Source organism: Caretta caretta, chromosome 1, assembly GCF_965140235.1.
Source record: "Caretta caretta isolate rCarCar2 chromosome 1, rCarCar1.hap1, whole genome shotgun sequence".
Lineage (NCBI taxonomy): Eukaryota > Metazoa > Chordata > Testudines > Cheloniidae > Caretta > Caretta caretta.
This window is the reverse complement of record NC_134206.1, coordinates 273,393,175-273,405,247: the sequence shown is the minus strand read 5'-3', so window position 1 is coordinate 273,405,247 and position 12,073 is coordinate 273,393,175. Positions and strand designations below refer to the sequence as shown.

The following is a 12,073-nucleotide window of genomic DNA, read 5'->3' as shown; positions in this document are numbered from 1 at the left end:
TTCCTCTTCTGAAAGGGCCCAGCTTCCATTAATAATGAGCGCAAATGCAATTTATGGGAGCTTCAAGAGCAGAACATACTTCTAGGAGGTCCAGTAAGCAACTGAAGTGGGGGGGGGTGTTCCACTGAGAGTGAAATTACACAATTGGAACAAGTTACATTTTGAGAGATTCTGAGGAGAGCTGGTTTAAAAAAAATGAGTATGAATAAAAAGATTCTCCTTTTGTTCAAAATTTTTCCTATCTGAAAAATTTCAGAATGAAATGTCAAATTCTCAAAATTTTCTGAAATTTTTAAAGTTTTTTAGGGCAAAATATTTTTCATACTGAAAAAAGGAAAGGAGGGAGGTTAAAAAAGTAAGCATTTCCGTCCAAACACTTTTATTACCCACTGCCTCCTTTTTTTCTAACTTTTTCCAGTAGAAAAGAGTAAAAAGTGATAACAGGTTTTGATTTTTGTTTTTTTCCAGCAAAATGAAACAATTTTTCCTAAAGAAGTATTTTTTCTTTTGGTCAAAAAACGTATTTACCATTAAAAGGGGTGTGTGTGTGTGTGTACATGGGGGGATTCACAAAAAAAAAAAAAAAATTAGTAGGTTGGTTGTGAGCCTGGTAGTGACTCTGGATATTGTAAACATGTTTGAGATGGGCAGTCTTACTCAATAAGAATAAATAGGGCATTTTCAAATTAATGAAGTAATGATATAAGTCGGTGTGTTACATTACATGATTAATTCTAAGTGCACTACTTTAACGGTTCAGTACTGGTGTTTTACTTTGTAAACAAAATCAGTCAGGACAAAATTTTCAAAATTGGGTGGCTAAACTTGGGTTCCCAAAAACTGGCTTGATTTCAGTGGAAACCACTGGGTACTGAACATTTTTTGAAATCAATTGTGGGGGCTCTGAACTTTTTTTGAAAACCAGGCCCCTTTAAGGCCTCATAAGTTGCTTACCTAAAAAATGGAGGGACTCAAAATCACTAGTTGATTTTGACAATTTAGGCCTCAAGGAGCCTAACTTTAGCACATTTTTGAAAATTTTAGCCTCAATATTTCCTTTTCCGTAAAGTTTTCCTGTTCATACCAGAGCAAATCAATAAATATCTTTAAATGAAGAAACTTCTTTAAGCTTTTACATAGATTCCTGTCTTACTCTTGCTAATTACTGGATATACTGCCTAAATGATGATTTTCAGAGTAGTAGCCATGTTAGTCTGTATCCGCAAAAAGAAAACGAGTCCTTGTGGCACCTTAGATACTAACAAATGTATTTGAGCATAAGCTTTCGTGAGCTACAGCTCACTTCATCAGATGCATCCACTGCATGCATCCGATGAAGTGAGCTGTAGCTCACGAAACTTATGCTCAAATAAATTGGTTAGCCTCTAAGGTGCCACAAGGACTCGTTTTCTTTTTAAATGATTGCTTTCTTTAAAGAAGAGAACTAACCACTGCACTTTAAATTCTCTGTGGGTTTTTTCCCCTTTAATGTTAATTCGAAACGCTAGCAAGGACACAGGTAAACAGTCAATTATTTGTATTGTACTATTTGCACTAATTCTAGGATTGAATTTTAGTGAATCTATAGTCAAGTTACTGAAGGCTTAGGCCTCAGTACAGCAAAGCACTTTACCAGATGCTTAACTTTCAGCATGTGTCCCACTGACATTGATAGATTTGACATGTCTTATATAAGACAGTTTACCACTTAAAATGGCATGAAGCAGAAAAGGAAAAAAGAAAGGGAAACCAATTGCATCAGAACTGTCATCCATACTTTGATTAGCAAAGTCATTTTTGTTGATCTTTTTGATTCTGTTATAGCGAGAGTAGAAATGGGTGGTTTTCTTGGGCAGTGGAGGAACAGCGTCGAGTTCATGATCATCACAGTAGACTGTGGTCCCCAGACATGTACACAGAAGGCAAGTCGGAAGGCCTATGAAAAAAATAAAAGAAAGTAATTATGTGAAGAAAAATGTGCAGTGAGAATATTAAGATTGGGCCAGTTTTATAAAAGCTCTATTATCTAAGAGTTAGGTGGTATTAAGAAAATGGCAGTACTTAATTTGTTCCAGGGGCTCCCAGGGCTGAGGCCCAGCACCTCTAGGCTTGGCCCTTCATAGCCCCAGCACCTCTGGGCTTGCCGCATCAGTTATGAAAGTAAAAAAATTGCTTGAGCCCTGGCACCTCTTTCATTACAGAATAAGCACTAGAAAATAGCACATTGTGCAATAATCATAGAACATATTATGTTCCAGATATTCCTTCCAAACTTGAAGCTTTTAAATGTTGTATACTTTTAAATGTTGTATACTAGCCTGTTTGACTTATTAATGATAGAGATAGAAATTAAAGGAACTGTAGTTGTAAACATGTGTTTTTACAATATAAAATGAATCCAATAATCCTACAGTAGCTGACATTTTTATTCCGTGCTTTTAAAGAAGTATATGTAGACATAGGATCCAAGTCACAAAGGGTGAGATTCCTCCATGGCGTGAAGAGTTGATGGGAGGGCCTCTACGGCACTTAAGCCTCACGCAAGGGATGTGCATGGGCACAAAGGGGTGGCCCCTGTGCAGGCGGGTGCCTAAGCACATCTACACACAGAGTAAAGAATCTTCCCAACTGGCTCATTGATGAGTGGGTCAGCTGAGATGGTGATGAAAGAGGCAGGCCAGGACCAAGCCATGGGAACTGGTTGTTTTTTTTTTATGCAGATCCAGTGTCTTCAGCATCCTGGGTGACCAGTGCAAATGAGGAGTGGCTGCTCCTCCAACCCACAGGCTGGGAGAGCAGTCACAAGAATGGAGGGATCCATTTCCATCTACTCTTGCTGCTCTCTCACCTGCATAGAGACCACAATTCACAAGATGCAGTAATGGACAGTAAAATCAATTGCGTGCATGTGAGAGGAGGTGATTTTGCCCTTTATTTGTTGAGATTGTTAATGCCTCTGGAAGGGAGAATAAAAGATGTTTAGCTTTCCTTAGGCAAACTGATCAGTTGCTGCCCTGTCTCTAAACTTTCTCGTTTGGGAAAAGCAACAAAGAGGGTTTTGGTGAATCAGTTCTGATGCCAGCTGGAGTCCCCTGATTTCCCTGTCTCTGTTCAGTCTGGCTTTCTGCTAGTGGCAAAAGAATCCCACTGCATTCATTGATAGTGACTTCCTCTCTCAGGAAAGACCGTTAAATATCCATGTTGATTCCTTTAGCTCTGGCAGCAGCCTTCAGTGCCATTTCAGTGTCTGTTACACCTTGCTGGGATGGATGGGATCTCTGTCCTCTCTGATCTCTGAGATGGTTCGGGTGGGGGATCAATTGCTTATCCCCTTTGAGAATTCTCTTATGTAAAGTTCTATTCTGTCCCCTCCTCCTATTCAGCATGTTTGGATGGCTGCTGGGGGTGCTTGTGAGAGTGGCTTTCTATTACCAGCAGTTTGTGGATGATACCCTGGTCTACTTTTTCTCTTTTTATTGGACCCAAATAGTGCAGCCTCTCTGCTTTCCAAGTATATGGCGGTAAGCAGGGAATGGATGAGATTAGCTGATTAAAAGTCAGTCCCGATAAAACGGAGGTGATGCTTATAGGTAAAGGGAAAGCATGTAGATTGTATGCCAAAGATTGATTGTGTGTGTGTCAGAATGAGGCTCCCCATATATGGGTGGTCCTGGATCCCTTACCACTTCTTGATTTCCAGCTCATAGTAGTGGCCAAAATGACTTTTTTTCATCTATTTTTGAGTAAAGGATGGTGGACACTAATCCCCTGAGGATCTTGTCACAGTTACATGTCTCTGACCTCCAGATTAAATTATGACCGTGTTTGATATGAGGCTAGCCTCTAAGACCATTTGATGTCTGCAGCTAGCACAGAATAAGTCTGTTTCATGTCCTAGCTATATAGTGTATATTATGTCATCTCCAAAGATCTCAGTGGCTTCTCATTTTGCTTTGAGGAGTAATTCAAGATATTGACATTGATCTAGAAACCTCTGCATGATTTGGAAGCTTGTTCCCTCTCTTCCTAGGTGTTGTCATGACTGTTGAAATCATTTGGAGCCATTTGGCTCAATTCTTAGATTCATCCTCTGCTATATTGAGGACACTCCATTCTGCTGTACTCCCCCAATCCCCTTTACCGCCATGGGTACAATGCTATTGATTACAATAACAAAGTCGAAAATCAGGCCCAAGCATTCTTCTCAGTCTGTTTACCTTCAACTCATGATGCAAGGCTTGTTGTCTCTCTTCTTGGGACTAGACTGTGGTAGCAAGCCAAAAATGTTCAGTAGGGGGCAGTAGAGAGCTGTGCAGGCTTCTGCATGCTCGGGGGCAATACTGGGGAGATTGTCCTTCATGTAGGAATGAGCTCCCTTGAGGCTGCAGAGTGGGTGCAGAATGCTTCCTTTGGTACTCCCAACCTTTTCTGTGGCCTGGTATGGTACTCTGATCCTCCCTCCCTCCTACCACCTGCTCTCCCACGAGGGTAAGAGTGCAGGGACTGCTATTGTGAGGAATACCTACCTACATGCTTCCCCTTTACCATGAGCAGGGCCGGTTCTACAGTTTTTGCAGCCCCAAGCAGTGGGGAAAATAACTGCCGCCATGGCCGGCAAAAGGAAGAAGCTGCCGCGGCCGACAATGGGGAGAAGGAACTGCTGCCCCTTTCTAACTGCCGCCCCAAGCACCTGCTTGGAACGCTGGTGCCTGGAGCCAGCCCTGACCATGAGCAGCCATGCCAGGGGTGATAGCTGCTTGCCCACCACTGTATGATTATGCTAGTCCCACTCACTAGTCTTGGCCTTAGGCTTTTGCATAAAGAAGTTAAAGTCCAGAATCTAATAAGGTGTAGTTTGGGACTGGGGGGGAGGGGGTGCGTCTAGCTATAGTGACATTTGTTCACATGGTAGGTTTTGTAGCTATCTTTACTATATATGTCCCAGAGATTGTAGGATCCAATTTTTTTTGTAGAACTAACCTAATGATATGGGGAAAATGAACCTTGAATCCTAACACATTCCAGATATCCCCTGGTCCTTGGCATTCCCAGAAGAGCAGAAGGTTTAAAACTTCAGTGGAATGGATCAAGTTCCTTTGATACAATCCATATTGTGTGCAAATTCCATTCTTGCTATAATTTTGATTACAAAGATTAGGTATGTGAACTAGAATTCATCATCTCACTTATCTGTATGGGTTGCCGCTGGACAATCCTCTTTGGGTTTTTAATGGCTAATTCCTTTCCTGGATTGTTAAATCTTATTTAACAGTGAACCAAGACATGATATGGCCAATCAAAACTTAGTGCTTCAAAGTTCAATGTAATGAACATGAACTTAATATACAATAATATGAAACATCTAAGTTCCTGATAGATTCCTTTTGTGATTAAAACTGTGATAAGAACAGCAGTCATAACAACTGCAATCCACTGTCATAAGAGTTTCATATGAGAAGTAGAATTAATTTGACATTTCCTTATTATTAGGGTTATGAGATTATAGCCACATTGAACTCCTCAGATGCTATGCTGCCCTAAAGTTTCAAATGCGGTGGTTTTGAAACTTATTACAGTTACTTAAGTTTAGTTCCGTAAACAGTATCTTTTGGATGATTATTGAGGAAATGAATTTTTTCAGATACTTTTAGAGACAGGATATCAATTTCCTTCCCATTGGTTTTTAATTAACATTTCTGATCCAGAACCTTGACATCAGGAAAGATTTATCATCCCTTGAGCTAAAACTGCTTGAAAGATGTGCATTTTCAAAGAAAACATTTAGCTGCCCCAGGAGGAGCATGAAAATCAAAACTCAAGCCATTTCACCTCATTCACAGAAGTTTTCTACTAAAAGATGTGGGATATGGAAGGCTAGAGTAGGTTCTTTTCCTGATATTTCCTCTGCAGAGCCAAATTATGGAAATGATATGCTTGGCCAGATGGCCTTCAGACCATTTTGAATAGGGAATATTAGTGGGCATGGGCGTATCCCTGAAACCTAACCTAACCTAACATTTCACCTGCTACACCTTATCTGTTTCTCACCTGTTTTGGCCACAGAACTAACTGTGCATTTTGTGCTAGATAGTTTTATTTGTAAAACTTATTTGGTCAGTTTTACTAGACAGCTGAGTTAGCAATGTAGTTAGTGAAAGTTAGAGGAACTTACCATTTAAAAGTTCTTATTAGATTGGCTTTTAGATTTTTTTTTTAATTGCCTGTTTTGGCTTGACCCCACTTGGTCAACCAGGATAAGAAGGCTTGTTTCTGCAAAAAGGTCAATCACTGAAGACCATGATAATTGCTAGCAGTGCCTAGCTGAGGGATACCCCCCCAAGGGCATACTAGGTCTGCTACCTGCTCTCTTTGGACAAGCAGAGAGAGGAGAGACAGACTAAAATCCTCCCTTATTCTGGAACCTCTGTCTGCAGTGCTCAAGGATCCAGGAGAAATATCTTAGAGGCAAACTCCACTCCAGCCTGCCCTCTTACCTTCCCTCCCACTGGGTGATTTAACCTAATTTCAAGGAGCAAGTCTGACACAGAAAGGTGTAAGTTACACCTCCTCAAACTTCCTTGAATCAGTTGTAGTGAATCTGGGGCTAAGTGAGTTTAGAGTAAAGCTGTTCAGGGGAAAAAAATTAACTATTTTTCTGGCAAAAATACCATTTTGTGAAAACATTTTTCTTGCAAATGTATCAGTTTCACCTAAAATGGTTTCTCAGGTCCAGGATATAGACATGGCCACAGACTTTGGAATGGCCAATAGTGTGGTGATCAGGGCACCCACATGGGCAGTTGAAGATCCTGATTCCAGTCCTTGTTTCACATGGCATTGCAGGTGAGTGCAGTTATCACTGGTCTATAGAGTCAGTCTCTATCTCTCTGCTCTAATGGCTATTTATACATAGTGGAACAGCTTCAACAGGAGAAATGGAGAGAGAGACACTGCCTCTATAGCCTCCAGCTCACATGACCTGTAGGAGACCCTGTTCTTCCTCATTCAGAGCATCAACCTGAGTCTAGATCTCACACATCCCAGGTGAATACCGTTATCATTGGGTTGTTGGCTGGGGTGGGGCTCACTTTTTTTTCTGAAAAATATCAAAAGGGCTTGGTTTCATTCCTCACTGGAGTGAAAACAAATATTAAAGCCTTTAAACTTTTCATGAAATGGAGTTGTTGTTTCCCAACCAGGCTTAGTTCAGAGTCTTAGATGACCACCTTAGACAGGACTTTGCAGCTAAAACAGGGACAGACTTTCTCCTCTTCTCCCTCCTTCTTGGGGACTACTACTTCTCCTGGGCTGGTGTGAACTTAGGAGGCAAGGGACTCTGAAGTGGATTCAGCAAGAGAAGCTGGAGTTCCTGGGTCTCTCAGCCTTCCTGTTAGTTGGCAGAGCAACACCTAACATAAGAACAGGTGTTCCAGCCAGGAGTTCACTATTCACATTTTCAAAAGGAAGATCTCTCTTTCTGCTAGAGCCCCCTTAACCCCTCTGAAGTATGACATTCATAATACATAACATAGAGAAATTTTGCATAACACCTCTTTTGAAAGGTTTGAAAATCTAAAATGGAGGAAATTGCATTGGATATTTCAGAATTGTCCCGAGAACCTCCCACCCCTGTTTTGTTTTTTGACATCAGTACAGATTCTTTATCCTGCTTGAGTCTAACTGGTGGCATTTAAAAAAATAGGTCTGTGAGTGATTCCATTCCATCCACTAAACATTCACATTTGGAAATAGGAACTTGTCTCTCTTTTGTCCCCGTAGGCACTCGATACAAAACAGAATCTGCAGGCTCTTCCCCAGCTGCATCTCTATCACAGCATAACACTGAGACCTGTCATGGCAGCCACCAGAACTAGTGAACCCTCCCTTCCATGTACTTGAGCCTGTAGCAATTACTGATCTTTGGTGTAGTGGTGTTTGGTGGGCTTGCATTTTATTCTAAACTTTTAAAGGAATTTCCCTTGGGACTTGTCAAGGATTTCTGTCTGACTAGCAATAGTCCAAGACACAGGAAATGCCCATGTTTCCATTTTGCAAGTTAAGAATGGAAACTTGTCTGTCTCTTTTCCCAGAGTTGCCACAATGTTTTAATCAATATTTTTAATGGAAAGGCTTACTGAAATTGTCAGAAATCATCAAACATATGTTCAAAAATGATATTGAACATGATATTGATAAAAAATTTCAATTGTCACAATTTCACAAAATGGAAAATGTTGGTTTTTTTCATGAAAAGCTTTTTGTTTTTGAACACTCCACTTCTGGTTTGTTTGTTTGTTTGTTTTGTGGGGAAAATTTGACTAGCTTTATAGAGGACAACTCATCCCAAATTAGATAAATGCTTAATCTAAAAGCAAACTCACGACCGGACTCAGTGCATCATGGAAAGCAACCCAATGCAATGATATGGCTTCCCCCCCACCACCACTAACCATCATGTGTTTGGGGCCCAAGAACTCCTGACCCCTGTGGTGAAGAGCCATCAATTAGTTTTGGTGTTGATGCTTCTTCCTCAGCTTCCTCTGGCAGTGGTGGCAGGGAATGAATCTCTCTAGTTACAGAAGGTAACACGGTTCCAATCTCTATCTGGGGAGAAACATAGTTATATTAAGGAGGTACATTACATGTTTGCATTCACTGGCTGGTGGTGGTCTAACAATGCTTCATTGATCAGATTCTACCACTAGAGGCCAGACATGCTCTGACACTCAATGGTACATCTGTGTTTTATGCTGCAGCTACTAGATGACTTTGACTTGGTATGCAGCTGTAGAGCTTATAAAATTGAAATACATTTATTCACTTTGCACCTCAGATACTTTCTTTGTTAGGGAAAATATTATAAACATTCTACATTAATGAGAACGTCTATTAACCAAGTTCTTTTCACACTTATTCAAATTAACAAACCAATTTTGTGATACAGCCAGTGATGCTTTGTTTGACAAATGAAAAGTTACTAAGAAGCTCCTGAGAAAAATGCCAATCATCTGAATTTAAAATGGCAAAATCTGCCAGGATAAATCCACAAAACATACCAGCACATGTATATTACACTTGAACTGTAATATGTTTAAAAGAACCCTCCTCTTAAAACAGGACAGGGAGTCAGTGCTTGTAATAATAAATTAGTCTTAGTGTTTGTCAACCTTTTTCACTGTCTGAATGGTTGCACAGCACTGTGTAGCTTTATTCATCAGCAGTTGCAGAAGATACAAAAAGGAAGGGTTAAAGATAAAAAGCATCTAAATAAGCATGAAGACCTCCACTCAAGAAAATCCTATAAACTTTGGTAAACCCTGCCATGGCACTAGAAAACATTTTTTCCTTCTCTGAGTCCCACCATCTAATAAGTTGGAAGACCCAATTGTTACTATACTAACCATAAAGCTGCATTCTGTCAATGTTGCTTCAAAACTACGTTAGGGAAAAATAAATGTGGCCAGTTTCTAGCAGGGGTGCTGAAACAATTTGTATAGTGGGGATATTGAAGTCCATTGAACCAAACAGTAAACGCTGTATATAATGGAAACTCACTAGGGGGTGAGGCAGCACCCCTGGTTCAGCATCTATGGGTTCCAGTGTCACGTCTGCTGCTATCACAGAACAAAGCAGTGTTGGCAAGTGAGTATAGGAGAAGCCTACCATTGCAGACAGGCAGTGTCGTCTGAAGGAGTGAACGCAGGATTGGGAATCAATTGGTCACAAATTCTACTTTGGATTCTGCCACCGCTGATTCACTGTGTGGTCTTTGACAAATCTCTTCACCTCTCTGCCTCCATTTCCCCATATATAAAATGGAAATAATAATGCTTACCTACCTGAAAAGCCCCTCTGAGGATGGGTGAACATGAGTATTTTCATTTGATAAGGAACAAGTAATTAATGTCTGTCTAGTGCTTTGAACATGTAAGGTGCTAGATAACTGCCAAATATTTATAAAATTCAAGCTCAGCTCCCACTGAAGTAAGTGCCTTAGAAAGGACTACTGGTTTGGGCTTTATGTTTGTACACTGAAAATGAACCCCAGGGACTTGGGCTAGAACTAATTCTTCCTGTAAACTGTTCAATAAATTGGCATACATTCCTCCATATTAAGGTGCATATTCCTCTTAGTGATTGGACCCAATTGAAATGCATCATTTGGTGTCCCAGTTTCATAAATTGTTACTTTGTGTAGGCGTTTAAGGATTATCTTTTGGGGGGGGGGTGGAGGAGGGACAATGAGGAATTTTAGCTCAAAAGGGTAAAGTCATCTCCACAAGGCCTGACACCCCTCTCACCATCTCTGTATTGTGTTTAAAGAATGCTTTATAGATTAGAATATGGCTGCCTGTCCTTGCATCAGCCCAGACAAAAGAACAAACATCACATGCTGGTGTGCTGGCCATAATGGACTCCCTAGTTAAACCACTTTGATTTATTTTCAAACTAGAGAAGCTGAACTGAAGAATAGTTCAGATTCAGAATTGTGAAGTGTTATGAAAATTAGAAACCAAACCACAGGCATCTGTGTGTTGTATGTAATTATTACTGGGCAGTCTGCATCTAGTCCTAGAGCTTTCTTCTCCTAGTAAATGGTTTATTTTGCGATTTGGCTGGGTGCTGTTAAGATGATGGGCATACTTAACCAGCCTTTACAAGTGTGGAGATGGTCTCTCCTGCAAGTGCAGGGTGGTGCAGTTAATACTCACTCCCCTGTGCCCATATGTGAGCAATGCTGGAGGGGGGCATTCGTACCACAATAACTGGCCAGTGGAGGGTTGTGGGATGGCAGATTTACAGACTAGTTGGCGCTTTACACAAGTTGCACCAGGTGATATGGGAGAGGTGCTGAATCCCCACATCTCCAAGATGATTTGGCACTGCACCTTCTTGCCAAGCCCATCAGTTCTTGTCTCCAGTTGAGTGTGGGTTGCCGTGTTTTAATGAGGAGGACTTTACCGCTAGGATTTTTTTTTATTCAGGCCTTTCATGAAGGACAAATAAGAAGTTAAGAATAAACATAAATGGCACTTGGTCTATGTCCTAAACATGAACAAAACTGCATATGCCAGTGCTTGCCAACTTGGGGTAATAGGAAGTAAGGATGCACCTTATCAATGTATATATCAAAAACACATACTGTTCCAATCTGTGGGGCTAAGAGTGAGACAGCTTTAACAGGAATGGACAGGGGGACAAATCAAAAGAAGACCAAGAGAACACAGGAAATAGGGGCAGATGTTCTCTGAATGGAGAAAGCCTAGAGGGAGAGATGCATTCCAAACTTATTGACCCTACACTGGTGTTGTGCAAAAGTGTTTGCATATGTCCGTCTCCAGAGGTCAACTTTCTTTCTTTTGTGGACATCTGTAAAGTTTCAGTTTTTGAAGTGCAGATTTGGAAAAGTGTTAACACATCCAAAATGTGTTTCCAAACTCAGCAATGGCTTTGCACATTTTTATTCAAGTAAGATATGGAAATTGTATTGCAAAGAAAATTCTGGGGAAGAAAGTAGTTATTGACAGATGTCCAGTAACGTCTTGTAAACTCTGTCTAGGTTATATGACGGAGTCAGGTCATAAAGATAGGTTTCCTATCAACATTCCTGTCTACCACACCATTATTATACCCTATGATCCATATTTTTAGGTACATTATTGGAACACTGTTTATAGTATGTAGTCTTTCTACTTACATATTCTGAGGATACCAAAGCACTTCACTGATATGAATTAAGTCCCACAGAACCACTCTGAAATAAGTATTATCCCTGGTTTTCCAGTTGGGAAACTGAAGAAAATTGATTAAGAGTGCAATCCTACCCTCATAGAGGGCAATGACAGAATTCCAATTGACTTCAATGGGGCCAGGATTTCACTCTAGGTGATTTGTCCAAGGTCACAGACAATCTTTGGCAGAGTCAAGAAGTAAATCCTGCTATTCCAGCTTCCACTCCTATACCTTAAGCATAAGATCACCATTTCTCCTATTGTGTTCCTGTGTAATATTACAGGTATTTTTATTTTAAATATAGTGCTTGTGAAAGATACATGACTGAAACTGTAGTTCT

At 40.5% G+C, this 12,073-nt stretch overlaps 1 protein-coding gene and 1 long non-coding RNA gene across 2 annotated transcripts in view; one reads left to right on the top strand and one right to left on the bottom strand.

Annotated features, from left to right (window-relative positions):
- Positions 1–12,073, top strand: part of LOC142070568 (uncharacterized) — a 148,271-nt gene that overhangs the window by 54,357 nt on the left and 81,841 nt on the right. The window lies entirely within an intron of this gene.
- Positions 1–12,073, bottom strand: part of EPYC (epiphycan) — a 29,217-nt gene that overhangs the window by 4,584 nt on the left and 12,560 nt on the right. Inside the window, exons 2-3 of the mRNA XM_048835607.2 lie at positions 8,451–8,604; positions 1,778–1,936 (exon numbers count right to left, since the gene is read on the bottom strand). Of these exons, the coding sequence (XP_048691564.1) occupies positions 1,778–1,936; positions 8,451–8,604 (313 nt within the window). The remainder of the gene's footprint in view (positions 1–1,777; positions 1,937–8,450; positions 8,605–12,073) is intronic.